General features: G+C 44.1%; 1 protein-coding gene across 14 annotated transcripts in view; it reads right to left on the reverse strand.

The window, feature by feature from the left end:
• CAMTA1 (calmodulin binding transcription activator 1) overlaps nt 1–24,829 on the reverse strand; it is a 323,903-nt gene that overhangs the window by 16,334 nt on the left and 282,740 nt on the right. For 8 of the 14 annotated variants that reach the window (XM_068658402.1, XM_068658394.1, XM_068658396.1 and 5 more), the window contains 11 exons: nt 10,815–10,951; nt 10,374–10,570; nt 9,945–10,023; nt 9,208–9,523; nt 8,303–8,826; nt 5,851–6,038; nt 5,175–5,421; nt 4,652–4,723; nt 3,687–3,707; nt 705–898; nt 437–511 (listed from right to left, as the gene is read on the reverse strand). In XM_068658402.1, the coding sequence (XP_068514503.1) occupies nt 437–511; nt 705–898; nt 3,687–3,707; nt 4,652–4,723; nt 5,175–5,421; nt 5,851–6,038; nt 8,303–8,826; nt 9,208–9,523; nt 9,945–10,023; nt 10,374–10,570; nt 10,815–10,951 (2,050 nt within the window). Of the gene's footprint in view, nt 1–436; nt 512–704; nt 899–3,686; nt 3,708–4,651; nt 4,724–5,174; nt 5,422–5,850; nt 6,039–8,302; nt 8,827–9,207; nt 9,524–9,944; nt 10,024–10,373; nt 10,571–10,814; nt 10,952–19,809; nt 20,521–24,829 lie in introns of those variants that run through there. The other 6 variants (XM_068658408.1, XM_068658398.1, XM_068658399.1 and 3 more) reach the window with 3 other exon arrangements.

Below are 24,829 nucleotides of genomic sequence, written 5' to 3' on the forward strand. Positions count from 1 at the left end.
TCACATTTTGCATTTTACCACATACCACAAACAGTTTGTGCAGCATACAGATCTGTGTAGCAGTTATGAGCTGTAGCTTCAAAGAGCTTATCCCCTCTCCACCCTGCTCCCAACATCCTCAAGTCCAACTTTAAAAACCTTTTGCCTTTTTTTTTTTTACTCAATATTTCTTTATTCTGTGTCTGCCTGACATGACCTTGGCTGCTTTACTGTATCAGCAGTGGAAGTGAACATGATGATTCTCTTTCAGCAACAGTCCTAAGTTAAAGATTTCCTTTCTGTGAGTGTATCTTGGAAGCAGCTGTGCTTTGTTACTTGATTAAAAGATCTGTAGAGAGTTCATTCTATTATCCTTTACATTGCACTCCCTGCTGACACACTAGAATATTGTTAAATTGCTCTACTGAAGGGCAGACACCATAAGGTAATGCTTTACCTGTGGCGGCAGCGTCGTAAAAATCTCATGATCTTGCGAGCAGCTTGATCCTGTTTCTTGGTAAGCAGACTGCTTCTAAACACACACACAAAAAAACAACTTTGAAGCACAGGCAAAACTGTGGAGGACAGCAGAAAATGTGAGAATAATCATCCTACGAACCACTGTAGTTATCCCACTGGCCTATTTAAACTACAGCACAACCCCGACCAGTGTAAACGATGTCATATAAAGATCCTGGTAGCACTTTACAATCCCAGCAACTCACCTGAGTTTCTGTTGTACAATGGTGGCTGCCCGACGGTTTTGCTTCCTCTTCCCACATTCTTTGTAGCTGCGGTAGTACTGCTGGATCAGCATTGCGGCTCTTCGGCTCTGCTGGAATTTTTTCTGCTCATAATAGCTTCGGAATTTGCTCTGGATAAGAATGGCAGCTTGTGTCATCTTTTTATAAAGTGCATACTACAAGAAAAACAAAGAAAAGCTGAGGCGTTCCAAAAACAAAACAAAACAGTAACAGCAAGAAGCAGGTTTCTACAGTGAAAGGCCACTTGCACTGCTAAGACATGATATAAAGCAAATGAGGACCTACTCACTGATTGGGAACTCCTTGAGAAAAGGGCTACAGCAAACCAGAATAACTATGAAGTCAGGTGCAGAACCTGGTCTGCATCAGGAAAGCAACTACCTGTTTTGCTGTCAATGGAACAGTTTGATGGGATTGGTTTTAACGCCTAGCCATCAGCGGCTCTCTGAGTACATACTAATGGCCAGATCCAGTTGTACTACACTCACAACCAACTTTAGAGCAACTGGAGCCAGTCCTGAGTTGTGTTTACACTGTTTCATATTTTTACTGGAGTGGTTCTGCATTAGAGAGAAACAATTCAATTAAGTACACTTAGATGAACTGTTAGTTTCCCTTGCATGCAGAAATCTGATTAAAAGTATAGGATGCTCATTTCTGTGCAGCTATTATTTGTCAAGTCTCATAGCAACAGCAGCAAAATACACCTATCTAAGTAACTATAGGAATAAAGTATCACGAGTAAGTATTCCAAAATGCTAACAAATTAGCAAAAGACAAAATACACTTTTTAAATGTCTTCACTTAAATGTGTCTTGTGAATGAATTACTTTCAGAACCTATTTTGGTGTTCACATGTCTATTTCATTTCCTTAGGACAAATAACTTTGAAAAGCCAACTTAAAACAGCTTTTTCTGTGCTGCAACACAATCCTGTAAAAGTTTTTATTGCTCATATATCCATTTAAATCCAAACCTTTCAAATAGAATAACATGTAACTTAAACAAAACAAATCATTGACAAAACTAATTCTCATTAGAAATCTATAAATAAGCATCCATTGAACATGCAAATCTGTACGAGCAGTTACATTCAGAATTCCATGTAGCACTGCTGTTTTATTTCTATCCCTGTGATTTCAAACAAAGCATGAATAAACACGTTAAAAGCAAATCTTTATTTTATGCCCTTTTCTTTTAAAATGTGCAGGTAGATGGCCACTTAACAGAAACCATACACCATCATAAATATTTTAAAAAGCCATCTTCTGTAAGATTAATAGAGATGTAGAATAATCTATAGAAGTTGCAATCATACCTTTTAACTAACATTATGACAGAGTGTTATTTTGAAAGCTTTATCACTTTCAAACATTTTAGCACTGTTATTCCTGGACATTTTATCAGCTATGACTTCTGCTCACTTTATCAGACAGGTGAGACACAGACACAGCAGCCACTGCTCTCTATAAGGTAATGTCCTAGCATATCTTAATAGACTTCTCTTGTCTATTGGGAAAACAAAAAAAAAAAAAGCAAACAATCAAAAAACCCCAACACCATCCCAAAAGCAAAAATCCCTTCAATATTATAACAGACCACTATTTACCAAATTTCACTTTTTGGAATTGAAGCAGTCATTAGGTGCAGTTATATTTTGCCTTTTTTCTTCTTCTCCTGCTTTATACATTTATAATTAAATAGACCAGATTGTGTTTTTAAATTAGTTGTTTTCAATAAGTCTGCTCACAAGCTGGTGATGTTTTTCCTTCCAATTTTAAGCCCAGAGGGCACTTCTGTGGCTGAGTTACAAACCCCTGAATAGAAGGGCTTAAGTATGAAACAGTGATGTGAGCTATGACTGTTCTCATCTGTCCATAAGCCTGTGCTGATCCCAGTGATAAAATAACATAACAGAGGAACAAGGCATGTGAAAGAGAAAATTCTCTGGATAGACCAGACCTCAGTATGTTTGCATTCAACTCTAAGACCCACTTGGATGACTACCTGCCCAAGTACTGAATCTCTGGGCCACCCACAACTCCCCAGACTCCCTCTCTTCCTCCTTTCCCTCCAACTGGGAAGAAGATAAATGGAGGAATGACCTAATCTTCCAAGAGGCAAGTCTCAGCTAGTTCAGCAGTCCAAAGGAAGCTCAGCTCTCCTGCCCTGATAGAAGAATACTTAACTGATACAAATCTGTGGTGCTGGAGGAAGCTGAGGATGGAAAATCATCCCGAGGACACATTATTTCCAGGAAAACCATGCCCCGCATCCTGGCTAGCTTTGAGAAAAGCTCAGCTGATTGCAGTATCTGATAAGAACGAGACATTGCACAGCTGGAAAATCCATCTTTACAGTACAAAATTATTGGCCATGAACAATATGAGGTTGTCATTAACTGCCATGCCCCCAGCAAGAGCAGCAAAGTACAAGAGACAGTGGTCTAAGGAATCCATGGCCTAGGTGTTTTAAAGAGGAATGCTCAAAATCCTTTGGAAGGCAGGTAGAATGGAGAGCACATCAGCTGCGTGGGTGGCATAAATGTTCCCCTGTGCTCCCTGAATGCCAAGGGAACAATCATAAAGTTAATAAGTAGCAACAAAGGAAAGCTTCTCCTCTTGAAATTGCCTGCAAAACATTCTTGAATCTTGAAATTGCCTGCACCTCAGCCCATCACTGCTTATATGAGCACCTGTAGAAGCAGGAGACTTTTTTTTAATTTTTAAATTGTACTTTCCTGTTGACATGCTGTGGCACAGCAGCCCCTGCATAACTCCCAAAAGAGGTTTGATTTGTCAGTGATTTATCTACCACAGGAATTTATTAGTGGATACTATTAAAACATTTTACTAAATGCCAGGTTTCCCTGGTTTATACTGAATGTGAAAGGTTGTGACTCAAGGGGGACGGTTCCCAAAACAGTGTTTGTATTTGTATTACCTTCAAGGCTATCCAAGTAAGCTTAGGGAGAAACAGAAAATACATAGTTAATGTTAGTTCTACAAATAAAGAACTGAAAAAAATAAAACCAAACCAAAACCAACCAACCAAAAATCTTCTTTCAAAAAGATGTGATTCCAGGATCCAAGGCAAAACAGTTTGTCACGCAGATTTTGAAAGGAATTGAGTTTCAATTAAGTTTTTGAAAGGAATTTAAGTTTTACAGAAAGCACCACTCCAGAATGACAGCCATGTGACAAGTTTGAATGTAAATCACAATGCAGTCACCTAACACTAGAAAGGCTTCCCAAATAAACTTTTTTGAAGGTTGTGAAAGAGTACAGCATCTTGCCTTTCGTTTTATATACCATGCCTGTAGGGCAATGGACAGCTTGAGTCTAGAAAGGTACAGCAAAAATATGGAGCTGGGCTGTAGCCTCCACCAAAAAAAGTCTTCTTTTTCTGGGGTTGAGAACTCAGCCTAAAAACATGTCTCCAACTAGAGTTTGGAAAACAGTCTCAGTCCTGGAACAAGCTGCATCAAGCTTAAACACGGGACTTCCCATAGTTTAAAAGTTGAGTATGTGCGAAATAAAAAACTGTTTCATCTTTGCCATTATTGAAGGCAAAACCAACTTCAATTTCACAATGAAATTTGGCAAGCAACTAGTCAGAGAATAGTTTCACCAGACAATAGCATGCATATTGGCCAATGTAGAATACATTATTGCCCTCTACCTCACAGCAAAAATGCAGGCATCACAAACAAAATCCTTTGAAGGAAGCACTCTCTGAATTAAGACTCAGGATACAGATTTTCTTTTGTTTTTAATTTTGTCTAAGCAGGGTATTTCATTGCTGCATGCTGAAAAGCATACAAGAGAAATACAGTGGGATAATTCCTATTATACAGGGCCATGTTTGTGGCACTTGTGTGTTTCATAGAATTTCACTTCCTTGATTACCTGTTTGTATTTTCGGTAGCAACGCTGAATGACAGCAGCAGCCACCTCTTGCTGTTCCCGGAGAGGACGACCCTGTGTGGAAAAGCAAAGCAGCAACAATTAATCAGACCTCAACAAAAAACAGGACAGATATTGTAAGAACATAAGTGGCTCACAGCAATTTGCAGGGCACTGACTTCCTAATCATAGTCTGATTCAGGTGTAGCCATTTCCTAGAGACGCCCCTGTACCCAATTGATATAAGATAGAAACCCTCAAAATTGATCTTTACATTGATCACTTCTGGCAATTTGCCAGAATCTCTAGGGTTTATTTTGAGGATATGATTTTTTGAGTGCTGTGCATGCTCTTAGTATGGTAGATGCTGGGTAAACATCAACATGTGAGTGCCAGGAGCACTAAAAAGGTTATGACAAACTTTTTTTTTCCTAATCCCAAGGGTGGGTATTACCCACGTGTCCTTTTGTACCAAACTGTACTCTCACACCTAATGAGGAAGACATGGGATGTTTTGGCCACATACCTTATATTTCCTGAACACTGTCTGGACGAGTTTGGCAGCTTCATAGAGTTCTCTCTGCTCGTGATCAGACAAAGTTAACTGTGCAAACTCATTCTCTACCTTCTCGCTGGTGGATGCACTCAGAAATTCAGACCAGTCGGCTGCCGAGGGAAGGCTGGGTTTCTCAAAAGCTATTTCACTGATTGGCGAGCCTGCAGGGCTCAAGCTGGTGTTCGAAGAAGGGGTCAAGGGTTCACTATACAGACTTCTGAAATACCAATCACAGTAGGAATTATTGGCTCACAAAGCAGCTGAACTGGCATCACAGATAGGGAACTCAACATTTGTCTGTTTAAGGGAGAAGCTCAAGCTCCCCTCTCCCTCTCCAACCAACATTCCACATTCCTAAGGCTGACTGTGCTGTATTGCATAGGCTTGACATTGGAAGAGAAGTCACAAGTCAGACCTTATGGTACTGCAATTTTGTTGCACTTCCCCTCTTGCATGCACTCCTATTCTTCCATGAATTTGTAGCTGTGTTGGCAATGATACCTTTGTGCATGAGGGTGTGGCTGGGCTTGGAGCACCAGCAGCAAGTGCCAATGAGAAACAGAATTTGCAGGCTAAAGAATCAGCGCATGCCACCCATTTTTCAGCCTGCCCAAAATCCCAGAGCAACTTCTCAGCTCTTACTGACCTTATCTGTGCAGCACTCGGCAGATGATCAACATCAGCAAGGTAACTGGCCAGCCAGCTCATTGTGGTGCTCATGGCAGCACTCTCCGTTCTCTCTACCAGCGGCGACTCCATTGGCACAAAATTCTCCCGCTTGATCCTGTCAGGCGTAGCTTCAATAATGTGCTCTGCAAGTGTCATCATATTCACCTGAGGAGGGGGAAAGGAGAGCAATCTTTTACTGACTGGTAACAAGAGCCTTGTGTTTGCATGTTACAACCCAGCTTTGTATCTCAGAGAAAAGACACACCACCCCATTTTTCCCAAACTTGCAATAGCTGGAGTCTACTGCTTTTCTCAGCATTGGAGAGAAATCAACAAAAGCTCATTTGCTTTTGTCTCTTCATACAAAGCAGCGGTTCACATTCTCTAGACCTCTTTTTCACAGAGTGTTTTTTGGAAGCCTAACAAATTTGGTGAAAGGTACATGTCAATGGACCTTTGCTGTATGCATTACTGTTTTGTTTCCAAAGAAAAAGTGATCTTTCCACTCTTTCCCCAAAACGTGCATATACATCATGACAGGACAATAAAGGCATTTTAAGGAACACCACTGAGAGGAGTTAAAGCCCTTGGAATCACAGCTTTGTCAGGAACTCTTCTGAATTATGTATCCCTCCCGACCCAACCAAGGTTCACAGGAACTTTCAATGCAGAGAACAGAAAACAGATTGTTTTGCAAAGAATCTGCAACATAGCAAGACAAGAATATTTGGATATGCCAAGGCCGTGCTGCCATTACTCTTTTTGCTCAGAAGACCAGAGTATTCTTCCTCCAGTGACTACATGTCACTCTGTTAGTCTTACTTCTGTTCCAACCCCCTCATTCCCTAACTGGTGGAATTTTTCCTTCCCCAAACCTACCGCCTCTCTTCTCCCCTTCTCCACTCTTTATTTCCTTGCCCTTTAAAGTGCAGCAACTTCTTCAGCTGAGAAGTCACCTGCCATTTCAGCTGCTCACCAGCACCCTGCTTCCTCCAAGCTAGCCCTGAGCACAGTTGAACCCTGTGGTGGTAATCTGCAGGTGAAGCAAAGAGGCCAATTTTCGGAGGTCAGGCTGACAGGCCTGTAGCTCCCTGGATCTTCCGTACTGCCCTTCTTGTAGACGGGAGTCACATCAGCAAGCCTCCAATCCTCTGGGACCTCTCCAGATAACCAGGAACACTGATAGATGGTGGAAAGTGGCTTGGCAATCACCTCAGCCAGCTCCCTCAGCACCCTAGGGAGGGAGTGTGTCTGGTCCCATGGACTTGTGACATTCCAGATGGAGGAGCAGGTCTCTACCTTTCTTTTCCTGAATCACAGGGAATGATTCTCTACCTGAATCACAGGGAACTTCCAGGCCAGGGCATAAAGTACCCTGAGGATAACTGATCCGTCAGACAGATGCAAAGGAGGTGTTGAGAACCTCAGCCTTTTCGTTATCCTCAGTGATCACATTCCCTGATGCATCAAGTCAAGGATGGAAATTCTCCGTGGTTCTTCTCTTACTGTTAATATATTTGTAAACGGATTTCTTGTTCTCTTTTACTGCAGTGGCCGATCTGAGTTCAGGCTGGACTTTTGCCTTTTTAACTTCCTCCCTGCCTATCTTAGCAACTTCTTTGTACTCTCCCCAAGTAGCCTGTCCCTTCTTCCAGAAGACATACTCTTTCTCCCAGAGTCTCAACAGAAGTTCCCGGTTCATCCACGCCAGTCTTCTTCTGCTCCAGCTTGCCTTATGGGACTCAGGAACAGCCTGCTCCTTTACAATTTCCATCTTGAGGAGCATCCAGGCTCCCTGGAACACTTTGCCTTTCAGGAGTGATTCTCAAAGGACCCCTGAAACAAGTGTCCTGAACAGGTCAAAGTTTGCCCTCCAGAAGTTCAAGACAGCAGTTTTGCTGGTTACCCTTCTGACATCACCAAGAACAGAGAACTCCACAATTTCATGGTCACCCTACCCAGGACAGCCCCCAACCTTCACAACACCCACCAGTCCTTCTCTGTTGGTGAAGAGGAGGTCTAGTGGGGCAGCTCCCCTGGTAGGCTCTCGTAACAGCTGTGTCAGGAAGCTGTCTTCCACACTCTCTAGAAACCTCCTGGACTGCTTCCTCTCTGCAGTGTTACATTTCCAGCATACATCAGGGAAGTTGAAGTCTCCCATGAGAACGAGTGCTGGCGATCATGCAACTTCTGAGAGCAGCTCATAGAATGCCTCATCCATCTCTTCATCCTGATTAGGTGGTCTATAACAGACCCCCACCAAGATGTCATCCCTACAGGCCTTCCCTTAGCCTTGACAGAAATAAAAGCTTCCACAAAAATTTCTCACAGTCATGCTCTTCTGCACAGCCAGGACATGTGGCTGAGCAGAAGAGGCTGACAGAGAGTTGTCTCACACTGGACGATCTTGGTGCTATGATTATGTTTACCTGCAAGTCATCCATGTGGGGTAAGCAGTCCTCATCCCCTACATTGTCCCTATAAGACAAGAGTTCTGCATCCACCATTTCCCTGTCAGCCATCATCAGCACGTTCATCTGCTCTCGCTGGCGTAGCCGATGGGCTACAGTGTCCTTCCCCAGAGCAGTCCCCTTCTGGCTCCCTGTCACCTGCACCGCAGACACACCAATATAAATGTCTTTTGGGTTCCATTTGATGCCTGCTTGGCTGCCAGAGCCCCGGTACCCAGCAACTTCTGGGATGTGCTGGGAGAGCTCCTGGCCATAGTCCCTTATCCCTTCACTGGGGCTGATTGTCTCAGTGGCGGATTGCTTGGAGCTGGAGTTCTGCTTTCTGACACTTGGCTGTTCCAGACTCAGTGCAGTGGAAAGCAGCTTCTCTTGCCGGGCTTGGAAATATTCAGGGCTCAGCTTATGCTTTTTGGGTGCAGGGTAATCTTTCTGAGTCTCACTACTGTAGTAACTGGAAGGTTCTGATCTTGGTCGTCTCAACTCTGGAAACAAACAGATCAATGGTCAAAACGAAGTACGCAACGTGATTGCTGTAGGAGCTACAACAGCTTCTGCTGCAGAGCAGCAGGTGGAAATTCATGCCATGCTCTAGGACACTAAAATGTATGGGTGTCAAGTACATGCAAAGAAGTAACTGTCACCCAGGGAGGATATTACCTCAATTGTTCTTCAGATACACACATCTTTCTAAAGCAGACATTCCTGGTTCTTTTCCCAATACTTATGCAAGAGTATACAAAAAAAGCAGTTAAGCATGGCCAGCAGGGCTACAGGTGGCATTTGCCACCCAGGTGAGGTCTTTGCTCCATGATTTTACATGTCACATCTCATCAAAGCAGTGCATGCCATCAGGGTTGTCTTACCTGTGTTTGTACTAGAAATCACAGTGACTCCCTTCTGAGGCTCTTGAGAGGCAATAAGTTCACTGTGCCACTGGGACACCCAGCTCTCTGTGCTGGAGTCTGTGCTTGAGGGGCACTGAATTCTGGGGTTTTGCCCAAGCTGAGGTTGCTCATCACGCTGTAGCTGCTCCAAGCATTCTGCCAACTTTACATGGCCCCGAGACCGGGCAATTGCCAGTGGCAGTCTCCCAAGGGAATCAGGAATAGAGATGGCTCGGCGGTCCCACTTATATAGCACAACAGCTGCATCCATGTGGCCCAGGGCACACGCCCACATCTGAAACAAAGAAAAAACAAAGAACAAGTGACCCATTGGTAGACCTCCCTTCTCTTTCTCTTTTTGTTAATGCAGTGGAGTTGTACCCTCAGCTCACAGAAAACTGACTGGCAAAACCATGCCATGTTTGAACACCACCAGTGGGTTTTTATAAATGTCCTATATGAACAAAAGGCCATTACAGAGGAGTAGATGCATGATGCTCACTCCTTTGAGGGAGAAACCTCTATCTGCCAAATTAAGCTGATAGTTTCTCATTTAGTAATGCATGTATTGTTTTTTAGCTGTCATTCCCACTGGAACCACTGCAGAGACAGACCAGCTTCAAACAGAAAGGAATCTCTGAGATCAGAAACATTCAGAAGTAAAAGTTGGGAACAATACTCAGACTCTCCCAGAAGTTTCAGTTTCTGCTGCTTACCAGAGGAGTGCAGGAGAAATGATCCACATTCAACGGGTCAACTTCCAGCTCCAGATCAATGCTGTCTGCATGTTTGGTGCTAGAGAGGAAACAAAACAAATGATGCTCTGTAGACAAGTTAGAACCATTTCCTAAATCTGTAGCTTCACTCAGTGCACCATACCACAAAAATGGCCACACACGTCCGTGACACACATATACTACAGATGGTGCCCCCAACAGAGACTTTAAAAGCATGATATATCCAGTGACTGGATCTCATCTCTCTCAAGATACAGGGGACAAGTACAAGTTCAGGGACTTGGTTGTTTGTAAGGGACAAAAGGTGCAGTTTGTGAAGGGCAACTAGAAACCTGGAGCAAGCAGAGCTTACATATGCTTCTTCCATGTCTGTACTGACACCCAAGAGTCCAACAGGCTGGGTCTTACCGCCATTTGATGAGGGTCTGGATCAGTGTAGCATAGCCCTGGGCGGCAGCTAGGTGGAGCAGTGTCATTCCTCGGAAAGTCTTTGAATGGATCAAGTGTTTGGACTTTGCCCAGCAAGCACGACTCATCATCTTCTCGCACACCACCACCACGCGGCTCTCAAAGCAGCTGCCCAAGGTCCCAGTCCCAGAAACGCACTGAAACACCACACACAACCCACTTTAACCACTGACGGGAGTTGCAACCTGCCCTAAGCAGGCAACCTTTCACTTTCAGAAGTATGAGACAGCGGCACATGCAAGTTAAAGTCACCTACTGTTAAAGATGCCCACAAAGAAGACCTGTTGCTTAAGAAAAGCTATAATCCTTTCCAACCCCCAACAAATACAAATGCTGGTAGGAAAGAATAAAGCTGCTGTGACTACATAGCAGCGTCTGTACCTGCACCTGTGTTCCTCCATTCCCGCTCCCATTGCTCCCGCCTCCTCCTTGTTTGTGCTGCTGGGAGCCTGTCATTTCAGCCATTCTCCTCTCCATCTGCTCAAGGCGCTCCAGTATTGACATCCTGAACTGATTATCTAGGTTGAAGAAAGGCAGAATGAGGGTATTTCCATGGAAAGAAAGATTAGTTTTTGGCAGCCTACTGCAGAGAGTCACAAGCAACAGTCCTGAACATCATGAAGGAGATTTGCTCTGCTTGACAATGCACAGGGACGCTTGCCCTGCAGTATCCTACCTCTTTAAGTTCATGTGGCTGCCTTTTTACTGCAATTCTAGAGAACCTCCTTAAAGGTAATAGAAGGAAAAACACAAAAAATGGGCAGAAGACAGGTCCCTTTCCTTGTGATTCTAGCTGCATCCATACAATAAAAGATTGGGGTAATGCAACTTCTTTGAAAACACACATAAACCCTGAGCAAATACAATTGTTCAGACAGTGTTTCAGTAGAATTGTATTGAAATACTCTCAGTTTTACAGACAATCACCCTGATTTCACGGGAGTACTGAATTCATCTTGGCTTGCCTCCTGAAATCATGCAGTAATGGTGCCTAGAGGAAAAAGACTGCTTTGCTTCCTTCTGTGCTTAGAACAAGGAGCCATTAAGAAGATACTCATTCCTTGCCTGACTGACTCCCTTTCTTGGAAAACAGCTTCAGCCAAGCACCTGAAATAGGACCATCAGAAATCACAGAGTATGGGCATTGATAATCCAGGAGTATCCTTTTGAAAAGCAGAGCCCCGTGGTCTCTGCAGAAGTCTAAACACTGTATTCGTGTTTTTTTTGTTTTGTTTTCTCCTTGCATTGTAACCTAGCACTATGATACAGATACTATTGCTTGAAAATTAGAGGAGGGAAATTTAGACTGGTTAATAGGACATTGCTAAACCTGAGACTGTAGAGATTAATTCAACAGATACTGTTGTGTTTAAGTCCAGTCAGTGCAACTCGAGTGGCTGCAAACCCAGGCACAACTCTTACTAGAGAATAACAGAAATATGAATCTCTTTGCTGTACTGCACCAGAGATCACACTGCAAACCATTAAGGCACATCTCAGAAGCTGGCTTAAACTCATCCCTTATTCCCTAAAAGGATGTTGTGGCTTGGCAGCAGACACAAACTCAGCTCTCCTCTGGCCAGCTCCAACAAATTGTAACTCAGCATCTTTGAGGCTCTGCTTGAGCAGGGGGCTCAGACCAGATGACCTCTAGAGGTCCTGTCCAACCTCAACCACTCTGTGATTCTGTGATCCCACCCTGGTTTCTCAAGAGCCAGGAACACAGCAGTATGACTGGCACCCCACTTCTAACCTCATTTTAGAGGTGAGCTCACTATGGTCTTCCCTTGCCTAGCTGAAAACATTATTATTTAATATTAGTGCCTTATTAATAATTTACTCGTTCTGTTAATTGCAAAGCCTCTGGGAAAATGGCTGGCAGCTCTCTAAGGAAATATTCATAATGCAGATGCAGTCTTAAGGCCTTGCCTCTGAACTGCGGCTGGCACACAGCAGCAAGCAAGTCGTGTTTTCTCACAAGCCTTTGTTCTGGCAGTGCTGCAGTGTGCTGCAGTGCAGTCCACATCCCTGTCTCCTCCTTCCCCATTGCCATGCAGAACACGTATGCTGCAGAGACTGACAGTGACCTGGCATTGCCGCGCCATCGCCTCTCACCACAGGCCTGTGTCAAACAGAGCCGCTGTAACTCAAGCACCAGGGAAAGCAGCCGTGTCTGCCACTGAGGTTAACTACTCCAGCGAGATACAAAAGTAAACTCTGCAGATTCTTTTTTTTTTTTTTTTTTTTAAGCTCCAAACATTGTGGAACAGAACTGGGGGACCACATGCTAGTGTCCATTTTCCAGGCTCTTCTATAAGGATGGAGCCCTGCGGTCTCTAATGACTGAAGCCTCAATTTTTCCTGACACAGCAACTGATAGCAGTGAACGCTTCCTGGCACTTTTTGTCAGAGGACTGAATTTACTGAAGGGATGTCTGTCACTGCCACTGCTCTCAGACAGGAACACTGAAACAAAGAAAGAAGGAAACTTTTCTCAGGAGACAGAATTTGAAACTGAACATCCCCATGTAGTCCTTTTTGGACACGTGGACAATGCTCCCAGGAGGTGTTTAGGACAGGACTACCTGATTTTAGGTGGCAAAGGGCATCTATTTGACTTAACAGGAATCTGAAGGAGAAATAGAAGAAATTAATTCAAGTCTTAAACCTGTAAACTTCAGTAACGTACCAAGACAGCTGTGTTTTTAACAGATGGTTGTAACTGCTGTCTAAAGGCAGATCAGAAATATGCTGCTGTTAATAAAATAGCAAGGGGAATTAAAGATTCTGGAGCTCCGACACAGACTGAAGGAAGTCCTGTCCAAGTATGGCAGAAACTTTTTACCTATTTAACTATTTACCCAGCAGAAGCACTGTAGGATTAGAAAGCTCCAGGAAGCAAACAGTTTATTTAATGTGCTACCTAAGCAACTAGATCGAAGTCAAAACTGATGGCAATTTCAGAATTCTTCTCCTACAGAATTTCCATACACTAAACCATTGCCTTCAAAAATGACTGTCACATGAAGTGCACATGCTGTTCTGGTCTTGTGGAGACTAAAAAAAAAAGTCAGGGCAGGAGAGAACAGTAAAAGGGAAGACAGCAACGAGCTATGCTGCAAGAGTTGGTACGTTCTTAACCTAACCAAGACACCTAAGCACAGGGTAACAGCCAAAGGGAAGGGCACCTCCACCTGAAGTTTCCTCTGGACTCAACAATGAGATGAAAGTTTCCTCTTCTTCCACGTGGAAGTCTGGACATACCTCAGACTGGAGGCACTTGGACCACAGTCAGCACACTGCTAAGAATCCAACAGGTGCCTCCTCTGGACCACAGAGAGAACACCACACCTCACTGTTTCTGTGGAAGACTCTCAAGTCACTCAGCATCATAAACAGCACATTGCCCTCCTCATTTGGAGCAGACTACAGGACCTGCTTGCTTCCAATTATGGCTCCCAAAAGTAAACCATATACAAACATCAGCTCCCACACGCTTCTTTCTTGGTGCATTCTTGCAGCATCTCTCAGGATCCTTTTAAAAACAAACCGTTTACAGGTGGGTGAACTTCCAGACTTTTTGTTTCCTTCTTCAAAAAAAAAAAGCTGCACTAGTCCTATCATTTCACAATTCAGTTACAATGAATAAAGATGATCGTGTACCTTGACAACTCAGATTTTGCTGGGGCCTAATTTAAAGGGTAAGTCTTTGCGTGACCTCTTAAGATTCACTATTTTGTAAGTCCCAGGTTTGTCAGCTTGAATCAAAACATTATCATTTCTGTAGCCTCAGTAACAGGGCTTGGTCAGCTTGACCTGAGAACGTTGAATACGCAAGTACAATTTATGTTACAGAAATTGGCATGAAAATACCATCTTCTGTTTATATAGTCCTGGGTTTAAATGGCTCAAACAACATCAGCTTTATGTAACCCTTGAGTCTTATGCAATACCTTTAAAACTGATATATCTGTATGCACATTAATAGTCTATACAGGAAGATGACTGCTACAGCTTAGAAACTGAACAAGAAATTGAACAGAAAGAAAACCTCTCACATTTTGAGAATCAAAGTTTTTTTCTTTTTTTTTTTTTCCTCCCCCTCCTGGAAACTCTGTTCAGAACGTAACTGAGGTCTGAAACACGATCCTGTAGCTCAACAAAAACAAGATACCACAACACATTGTTTAAGCAAAATGCAGTGCTTGGACTCGAAAGAGGCACTGCTCAAGAAAACATGACAAAACCTGACCCAGTCCTGCTGACTCTCTGACCGTGATTTTCCTATAAAAAATGTAATTGCCAAAAAAGCATTATCAACAAAACCCAAGCAACAAAATCAGGATAAAAATGAAGTACAAATGAAAAGAAAAAAAAAAAAAAGCAGTACTTTGCTTTGCCTTTATCAATAACTGCTTTACCTTGAAATAATTAAGAGATGGGTTATAAGAGCTACAGGGCTGAACATTTCAAGTATTGCTCTGACATCCAATACCATCCAAGACCAAGACCAAGACCCTAACTTTTTCCAAATGCAGCAAAGATGAGAGTGAACACAGACATGTCCACATATTTAAGGGTTTATCCAAGGGCTCTGCTTCTGAATATCACATTTCAGAATCTTTTGTAAGTAAAAAACGAGTTTGTCACATTACATCTGAACTGAAGAGATGTTATAATATTTAAGGAGTAACAAACAGTTGACATATTTACTCTGCCCTCCAACAGGTGATGCTCAAAAAAATCCAAAGAACTCCTAATGCTGTCTCCAGGTTTTCCTGCTGGTAACACCTGTGTTGCTCAAGGTCTCCCTTGTCACACGTACTCTGACCTCTTCAAACACTCTTTAAAACCTGGGGCAGTATATAAAGTACTGAAAAACCTTTTGCCAATGTAGCATGATTTGAAGACTAAACTTCACGGACTTTGTAGGTTTCTAAAGCCCTTCTTCAAGGCTGCCTCTAACAAAGCTGATGAAAATGATTGCATTTATGTAACTGAGACACCTTGTAACTTACAGAAAACATTTTGAACTTTACATGTTTTCTGGAAATTATTATTCTTCAAATTTAGCCATAAAATGTTAACATCAAAATTACTTCTCACCATTATTCCTTAACATAACTGGAGGAGGTGGTGACTTTAGCCACTAAGGGCCTATTTGGTGAACAGCCTGAGCCCAAGCAAGGCAGCACAGACAAGTCTCACAGAGCTTTTCCAACAGAAGTTGCTTGGATCTGATGGGAGCTCTGAAACTTTTGGGATATGAAGGATCCCAAAAGTTGATGCAGAATGCACTGACCCATTTTTGTTTCAGCCCTCTCAGTCCACAACTCCTGTGAAACTCTGCAAGCTCCTAGAACTACTCCTGGATCCCAGATTAATTTAGTGTATCTGTTCTATCAAGCCACAAAGCCATTTTCACTTCTGGCATCTTCAGTCCTTCATAGTATAGTGAGAAGCCACCCCATGAACTCAAAAACAAGCTTGGGAAATACAGCAAAGTCTTCACAGTGATATTTTGTGGCAGGGTCTGGCCCTCCTCAGAAAACCAGTTGCTTCAGTGTCACATCAGGGCTGGGTTGCTCCATAGTGCCAGCAGCCTGACAGGAGCCTGGCTTGTCCAGCTGGGAGGGATGGAAGGAGCTACTTGGCCAGATTTTGATGTGTACTGTGAAACTGGTTTGAATCTAGAAAAAAATAAATCTCCTCATTTCCCTAAAATAGACATCATTTGTAACCAGAACAAGCTTCTCAATTTGCACTCAGAGGGAGCCTACTACTGATAGCAAGTTACGCACACAGTATTTCTATAGATGCAAAATTAATCTGGTGAAGTCTATTAAGGATGACTGATTACTCACATCAGTCAGCATTTTACAGAGTGTATACTTCCACAGTTAAGACCAAGGAACCTGGATACAGTTTCACGTTACAGTTTCTTTTGGCAGGATTGGTTTAAGCTGGCATTTCTTCAGTCCAGATCACTTCACTGATGAACTTAAAGCAGACCTGGAAAAACAGCTCTGAGCCACTACAGCAGATGCAGTAAATGGAAAGTGCAATGAGCAGAGGAGTTAATCTGGTTTAACTCCCTGAGAGAAGTGCCCGGGAGTCGTGCCTCTGTTTTCTCCCGTAGCATCCTCCAATAGAACAGAACTTCCTCAGTACAAACCTAAATCAGATGTTAGCCATTCATGCCACACAAATTTTTTACCTGAGACTGCAAAAGTACCTGCTTTGTAAAAGTTCCAGTGCCTGCTCAGATTGGGACAGCCCCTGACTACATGTAATCTACCTTAAAGGGCAACAGTTTCAAACATTTTCCAAGTTGTTTTTCTTTTTTTTCCCCCACGTGAATAGGTCACAGGGTTGCTACTGAGAATGGGCTTGACCATGTATCAAGTGGGACAACTTCCCTGCAGATCTACCAAAACACTCTCTATTGCCCTTGGCATTCAGCTGTGTTGTCCCATCAGTACGTGTCAAGACAGTCAAGACACAGAGTCCTCACCCTAAATGGTACAGAAAAAACACAAAGCAAATTTGGGGTAAACACCTGCGATGCAGAAAATACTTATAAATGAAACACTTCACAGTGATAACATAAACCTCTACATGGTCCTCCACATCTTCTAACCCAATGACTTGTTTCAAAGACACTATTATCCAAAGACACTGAAAGATTTCACACCCGGGTTCTCTCTTTTTGAACTACACAAGGTGGCAAGAAACAACAGTGTCTTGTTTGGTGTGCCCAGCTCAAACCCTTGCCTTTGGCTCTAAAAGATTACCAGAGTTGCTCTTCTAATCTCTGCATGCTGCTTTACTGGGCAAGTGGAGAACCCAAACGATCACTTTCTTGCTTTTGTCGCTCTAGAATCAACAAGCAAGAAATTTCATCTGTACCACTCACAACATGGGAGCAAAGCCAAAACTATTACATAGGAAATTCTGCTTTTCACTGGCAAAACAAACAGCAAATCTTAGCGGTGAGTATATCACACAGACACTTGGAGGCCTTTTTTTTTTTTCCCCTCCATTCTACACAAACTAAATGTTTTAACAATATTTGAGTCTAAGGACCAAATGAAGAAGGTGCATGATCTTTCCTGCTTATTCTACCAGAGCACTCTCTGCCCAAGTTAGTCATTTCCCCACAGTCTTCTAACCACTAAATTAACGGTGTTTTGTTAGATCTGGATATGCATGTTCTGAAGCATCACGTTTAAATGCTCAGGAGGGAAGAATCCACTCCAAGAGCACTGGCTTCCCAGCACATGCAGTTTCTTTAACAGCAGTTTCTGTGTTACAATATCTTTGCTATGAACACAGGCTGAATTTAACAAGTGCAGTAGCTGAGCACTGTAAGAAAGCTTGCAGCACAAGGACATTTTTCTATTTTCCACAGCGAGGCAGATGCACCATATTCTTTCAACCAGTGCAAGCTGTGGGTGGTGACTGAAGCAGCCTAAGGGCACTTTATTACTCTGAGTGCCAGTGATCTTCTGTTTTACAAATCATTTGTCATTTGCATATACAACTTGCTGAGCTCTTCTATACAGCAAAAACACTGAACGTATCGCCATGTCAATTTGATTTGGTTTATTACTGAGGAGTCACCACTGCAGAAACAGATTTTTATGAAATTAAACTTCCATGGCACCCTTGATACATCTTACGAAAAGGTCTGTACAACAACACAAGATTACAAGACGTGGTCTCTACCACCAATAAAAGCCCTTAAGTTTTTACTGAATATTCTAAGACATACGCATCTCTCTGCTTCCAGGCAGTGAGAAATGCCACAGATACTGAGGCACGAGACGAGGAAAACACTGTCATTCCACTGAGCCTAAGTCACAGCTACAATAGGTCTATGCTTTCACATAATAAATAAATAGTACTAGGCATGAGCTCCTGCTATAATCAAAATAATAGCATAAATCCTGCTATAAAGCAATAATCAAGACCTGCACATACAGCCATTGCCATTGATTTTAAGCCATTAACCCACTTTAGCAGTGTTAAGATTTCTCATCAGTAACACTTTTTTCACAATTTTTCCAGTGCTGTTCATCAGCTGTTCATCCCACACCACCTAGGACCACTTTGTTCCTCTCCACTATCTCCGGCAGCCAATGTTACCTCAAAAGATGGTACTTCCCCCCACTTTTTGTTACCATGCCATTACTACAGAAGAGGAGAAAGGAGGTGGAATGGGCTGACTTTTTCTCAAGTGGCTATCTCTATACTTAACCTTTATAAAGTACTACTTTCTTTTTTTCTTCCAGACTTCTCCTCCCCTGAGCTAAGGGATGGGGAGATTTTTCACACTGTCCAGGAAAAGCAAACCAGGGAAGGTTTTAGACATGCCAGGTAGACTTGAGATGTCACTTTTCTTGCTATTCAGTAATTTGTATAAAAACAGTTGGTCACTTTGTATATCTCTGGTCAGAAACTTGCTGTGCTTTCCTACAGGTGCCAGCACTACGAAAGATGTGCTTTTTGATGCATGCAAAGAGCAACAGCTTAGGATGTTGTGCACTGCTCACGGAGACCTTCTTCTCCAAGAGAAACATGCTAAAGGAGCAGTTAGCAGGAGAAGAGAACCTCGTGGGGTACTGTCTGTGCTACTACAGTATTGGAAGTATGGTAAAACTTGGACATGAGTTTTCTCTCTCATATAAATTTCAAATTCAAGAGACAAAATATTCACCCACAAGTCAGCAGAACGGTGAACAGAATGATATGAAACGGCTTCTATTTGCTGCAAAGTTGGATAAACATGAACTACTGCAAGATACAAACTCTGAAACATTAGAATAGATCAGCAAAAAGAGACTTAAGATCTCCTTCAACGGAAGCTTTCAAAAAGTCACATTTATTCCATCTCTGAACTGGGAGTGGCCTACCTGGACTTAATTCCCCCTCCTAGTCCTACTCTTTTTGATGAAGCGCCCTGCAAAACAAGTCTTGCAATAACCTGGTACAGCGCGGGCGTGTGTTTTCAGTATCCTTAAATTCCTGGGGAAGGTTTGGGCTATTTACTTCACTGTACCCACTCAGATAGCAAACTGTGAGCTGGAGGTGTTACAATGTTCTTCTGCACGTGTGATGCTACAGTTAAAGCCCTATCACAATTTTCAGCCTATGCTGTAACATCACCCTGGAAGGGCCAGGGACCACCACAGGAGGGGAAGTCAGGGCAAACACAACCACAACTCCGCTGTGGACACAGGGGGGGAGAGGAAGGCTGAGCAAGCTTCAGAAGGCATGCACTGACATCCTAAGCACAGCAGTGAAAGACATCACATGAGCACGCAGACTTACCCCCAAACAAACACCGTGCAATACCCCACCCGGCAATACTCACTGAAAACAATGCTTTGTCATGTCCGCGCATCCACCTGCAAAAGGCGGAGGGTACCGGACCCCTCCGGCAAACAAACCGGCAGCACACCGAGCATCAAGGACTGACCTGAGAGGCTACAAAGGCAGCGGAGGCTCCAGCCAGCACCCGGCACACACGGCAGGCTGTCCCCCGGCCGCGCTCGGGGTCTTTCGCATGCTCGCAGCCAGCGGCAGCGCCGCCGGGACTCGGCCGTGCCCTGTCCGCACCCCCGCCCGCTCTAGCGCTCAGCGGCGAGTTTCCACAGCGAGAGGAGACGGCGCCGGGAGCCGGGGCGTGCCTGCCCGGCGGCACGGGGCATGGCACCGCGCGGAGCCGGCCCAGCATCGGCACCGAGCGCGCAGCCGGAGGCGGGCGGCGCCTGGCGGCCGAGGAGCTCTCGCGTCTCGTCCGCGCGCGGGCGAACGCCCCCCGAGCCCCGCCGCCACCGCCGGGCTCGGTGCGGGGGCCCGGGGGCTCCGACAGACGGCGCAGCCTCGCCGCTCGGTCGCCGGCGCCCGCCCTCCTCAGCCCTCAGCCCACGCCGGGGCCGCCCGGCGCCGCCATAGCGGGATACGAGCCCCGGCCGCCGGCTACGGGCCCGCGCCGCGCTCGGCGGCGGCCCGGGGCTGCGGCGGGAGGCGGCTGCGGCCGCCGCCTTCCATTGTCTGTGGCGGCGCGGCCCGGCCCGGCACGGCCCCGCCCGCGCGGTGACGTCACCGCCGCCACAGCCCCGCGGGGCCCGGCGGGCTCCGGGCTGCGCCTCTGCGGCGGGCGCGGCCGCCTCAGGCAGCGAGAGGCCGGGAGATGGAGACGGACAGACGGACACACCGACACACAGAGAGTCCAGGTGGAGAGAGGAGCGATAAACAGAGTGCTGCTGCTCATGGACACCTGCTTCTCTTCCACTGATACACTTTTATGGCTCTGAAACTCCATTTCTAAGGAAAATATACCCATATATATATAAATATACCCATACGTTTGGAACCCATACCAAATGTGTCGTTCCCACAAGCCTGTGTTATCCCAATCTCAAAACTTCTACGTGCTCTAGAAACAGGCATCAGGTGCTGGTACACAAACATCATCCTTTGTGGATTTTGACTTTGAACGTCTACAATCATTCACACCTAGCACTGCGTGACAGGAATCACATCCCGTCAGGCTGAAATGTCACAGGTAGCACGGCACTGGGCACTGTCACTGTGCACTGGCACGGGTAACTTCAATGCACGTGGCCTGTCCTATCCAGCCACCTCCTGCATGCAACACCTCTAGTTTAGGGGCCACAGGTATGGCCATGTCACCCTAGCACCAGCGAGCCACCAAACTTTTTCCAACATATTCCGCCTGATAACGGCAGTCAAATCTTAAACTGAGAATGCAGAACTAGCTAAAAGGTTGGAAGGCTGCCTATTATGCTCTTTTGTGTCAGCACCAGCTAGATTCAGTACCAGTCACACCCTTGTCCATCCTATACACACCTGAACCATCAGCTCACATGACCCCTGCCCAAATTTTTTAATTCTCTTTGAGCTCCCTATGGCAGCACTTACTCCTCCACAGCCTCTCTTCTGCAGGTGCATAAATGTAACGCCAAGGAGCACTCCTTGGAATGCCTGATCACATCCCACGCTAAGGAAACATGATCTATACAGACACTTTTAGAAAGGAGCAAAGGCTTCAGTGGAAGGCAAACACACATGCTTTCCACTGGAAATCTGTACTAAAAAGCCTGTTTAATTTGCTATTTATCTGTCAGTAGAAGATCTCTTTCCTTCAGTTCAGAAGGGGTCTTGTTTGCTTTTCATTTTTCTTGAGAGAACTTCTTTACAGAGAGTGAATGAAAAGTGAGGTCAAATGCCTACAGAACTACATGATGGCCTTTGAGCTGACAGCAGCATCTGAAAACCGCCTGTTTTATAGAGAAAGAAAAAAAAGAAGAGGCTGCCAAGTTTATCAAAGGAGACAGGCAATAAGGGAGTGCATCCCTTATGAGAAGAAAAAAGGCTTTCTTTAAAAAGAAAGCCCCCTAATGAGCAAGAAAAAAAATGTAAGAACATTAGCAGCTAGTGCCCACTGCCCATTAGTAAAATATCTAATTTATCTGTTTGTTAAAATAAGAAAAAAAATAAGAATAAAAAAGGAGTGGTTATGTATAGTTCAGAAAAAGGAGACACTATCCTTTTTAGTGCAGCATACACTGAAAAAGGAAGAAGTCCTTCAGAGGATGGCCACTCAACATGTTGCCCCTCAGAACTCCTACTCTGCACATTCCCTCACTTGGCTTGATAAAGACCTAGGAAACAGAGGTATAGAAGACCATGGTCTCACATTTAGCAGGCATTTGCAATGCTATTCCCTGATCCCAATGAACAATACTTGCTCTGTGCTCCAAAAGGTGGGATTTATCCTCACCCTAAGGTCACTTCTTCCAAGAGAAGCAACCACTTTAATCAAGAAATAATTTAATGACACACTTTCCTCTGGGAAGCACAATTGTCATGATTTCACTTAAGATGTGTTTCTGTTCATCATATCTCTCCCAGATTCTGGGCTCTACAGGCACTGGTTCAGCTCTCCCTCAATAATCATAAGAATTACTTGCCTTTAAAAAATCTTAAACCAGATGTTGCTGTAAGCACTTATGAGAAGGAAGTGCAATACATTGTACCACTGCTGCTCTCTACCAGTGCAGTAGCCTAGTGGAAGCAGATCCTGCCAAAACACTGCACAAATGCAGGGATCTCATGCCACTGCTCTGCGACAGGAGGAGCACCAATGTGACCCAGGCGAGCTGCATCTGCTCAGCATGCACGAAAGTTCATGCTCACAGTTTCCTGCTGGTCATGGGGGAGCTCTTTTTTGCACGCTCAGGTTCAGACGCTTCTTTGCTAACCCATCTTTGTCGAAACCTGCAAAATTCTACAAAGGTGTGATTCCAAGTGTGCCTAGTATCTTACCAGTCATACCCAACAGCAGCAATTTTATGTATATATATATTTATTGGCTTTATTTACAGCATATGGTTTGATGATCAAGATACTGTGTTTTTATGTCTGGAGCCGTGCTACAGCCTGTTTAGCACAGCCTATTACTACAATGGCATATAACTACACCAGTCCAATAACTGGGTAGTAAATTCTCAACAAGAGCTTGCAGAGAAATTGAAGCCACTATGCTCTGAGACTTGCTTCCTGAAGAAAACAAGTGAAGCTAGTCTGGAGAACAAGTGTTATGAGATGCGGCTGAGGGAGCTGGGTTTGTTCAGCCTGGAGAAAAGGAGGCTCAGGGGTGACCTTATTGCTCTCTATAGGTACCTTAAAGGAAGCTGTAGTGAGGTGGGGGTTGGTCTGTTCTCCCATGTGCCTGGTGACAGGACAAGGGGGAACAGGCTAAAGTTGCACCAGGGGAGGTTTAAGTTGGATATTAGGAAAAACTTCTTTATCAAAGGGGTTGTTAGGCATTGGAATGGGCTGCCCAGGGAAGTGGTGGAGTCACCATCCCTCGAGGTCTTTAAAAGACATTTAGATGTAGAGCTTAGTGATATGGTTTAGTGGAGGACTTGTTAGTGTTAGGTCAGATGTTGGACTCAATGATCTTGAGGTCTCTTCCAACCTAGACAATTCTGTGATTCTGTAAAGGTTTTCAGTTATCTGCAGAACTGAACAAAGAAAGAAGACTTATTTTTGTCTCAGTATAACTGGAAATATACAGCTGCAATAGAGGGTGTCTTTATCTTTATTTTAAAGAGATCCGTAGATGACTACTGTTTATGCAAACTTATGTAAGATAGAAGCTGTTTATCCTTTTACTACACCGTTTCTGGGGTATGGTAGACTTTGTTAATCCTGCCCCTCTCTTGCACTGGTCATATAGTTGAAGTCATTATTAGTGTTTTAACAGTTTAGTGTAAAGGAACTCACAGTGTTCCTTTGGGTTAATTAAAAAAGAATATTAAAATTCTAGTCAATATTTTGGGACTACGAATAGTCCTTGAAATCCTTCCCTCAAGACTACGTAACAGGCAGTAGGACAAGGATTTGAAGCAGTGCAATTAAAGTGAATGAAGAAGACAGGGATTTGTGGATTTATTCTGTTGATGGAATCAATTCATATCAGCTTATACCTTAGCTAGCTAAACTAACATCTGTTCTCTCAGAATAAACAGAAAGATGTTGCTGGTTCATTAGAAGAACATAATTTGCTGCCTTTAGAGCACTGTGCATCAAGGCAGAGGCTTCTGATAAGTCATGGTTAATAAAATTATTCAGTCTTTTTCCCTGAAGAGCCTCTGCATTGCAGCGGTCCTTTTACTTTTTTTTTTCTCCCGTTAGCAAAGCCCTAGTTTGTTCACTGCTGCAGTCCCCCTCCCTTCCACCATTACCACATCGTAACAGTCTCTAATTGAAAGCTTGCCCGCTAACCAGCAGCTCCCAGACAACGTGCAAGAGCAACAGAGACAACGCTCAGCCCCCACGGCCACTTTCTGCAGCTCCTACAAATTCATCAGCACTGAGGGAGCTGTCAAACAACGATTTTTAAACGTATCTCTCCAGTGCAGCATGCAAAGGGGATTGCTAACAGCTGAGTATCAATCTCCACCACATCAATATCTGCTGTACTTCACGTGCAACTTGCAGCTTCAATAGCAGATGAAAAATACCTGCAGACCTTATCAACACTGCAGTCAAACTCAGTTTTGATGCTGAACATAACATTATGTGCACCTCTACAACCAAGCCACAAACCTCTCTTCAACCTTACAATAATCACAGTGACCCGTCTCCATTCCACTTGTGTTTAGAAACATCAGAAGTAGTGGTGCCCTGACTTTCTTGAAATGCCTTATTGTAAGTGGCATGAGAAACAATGCATCTAATAGTCAGAAAACAGAGAGAAGCTAAACCTGTGTTTTCTGTGATATTACAGGGAGGGAGAGAATCACAGCACGATGCATCAGTTTGCTGCTAGTATTAATGGATAGTCCTTAAACAGCTGA

Source organism: Anas acuta, chromosome 22 (assembly GCF_963932015.1).
Source record: "Anas acuta chromosome 22, bAnaAcu1.1, whole genome shotgun sequence".
NCBI lineage: Eukaryota > Metazoa > Chordata > Aves > Anseriformes > Anatidae > Anas > Anas acuta.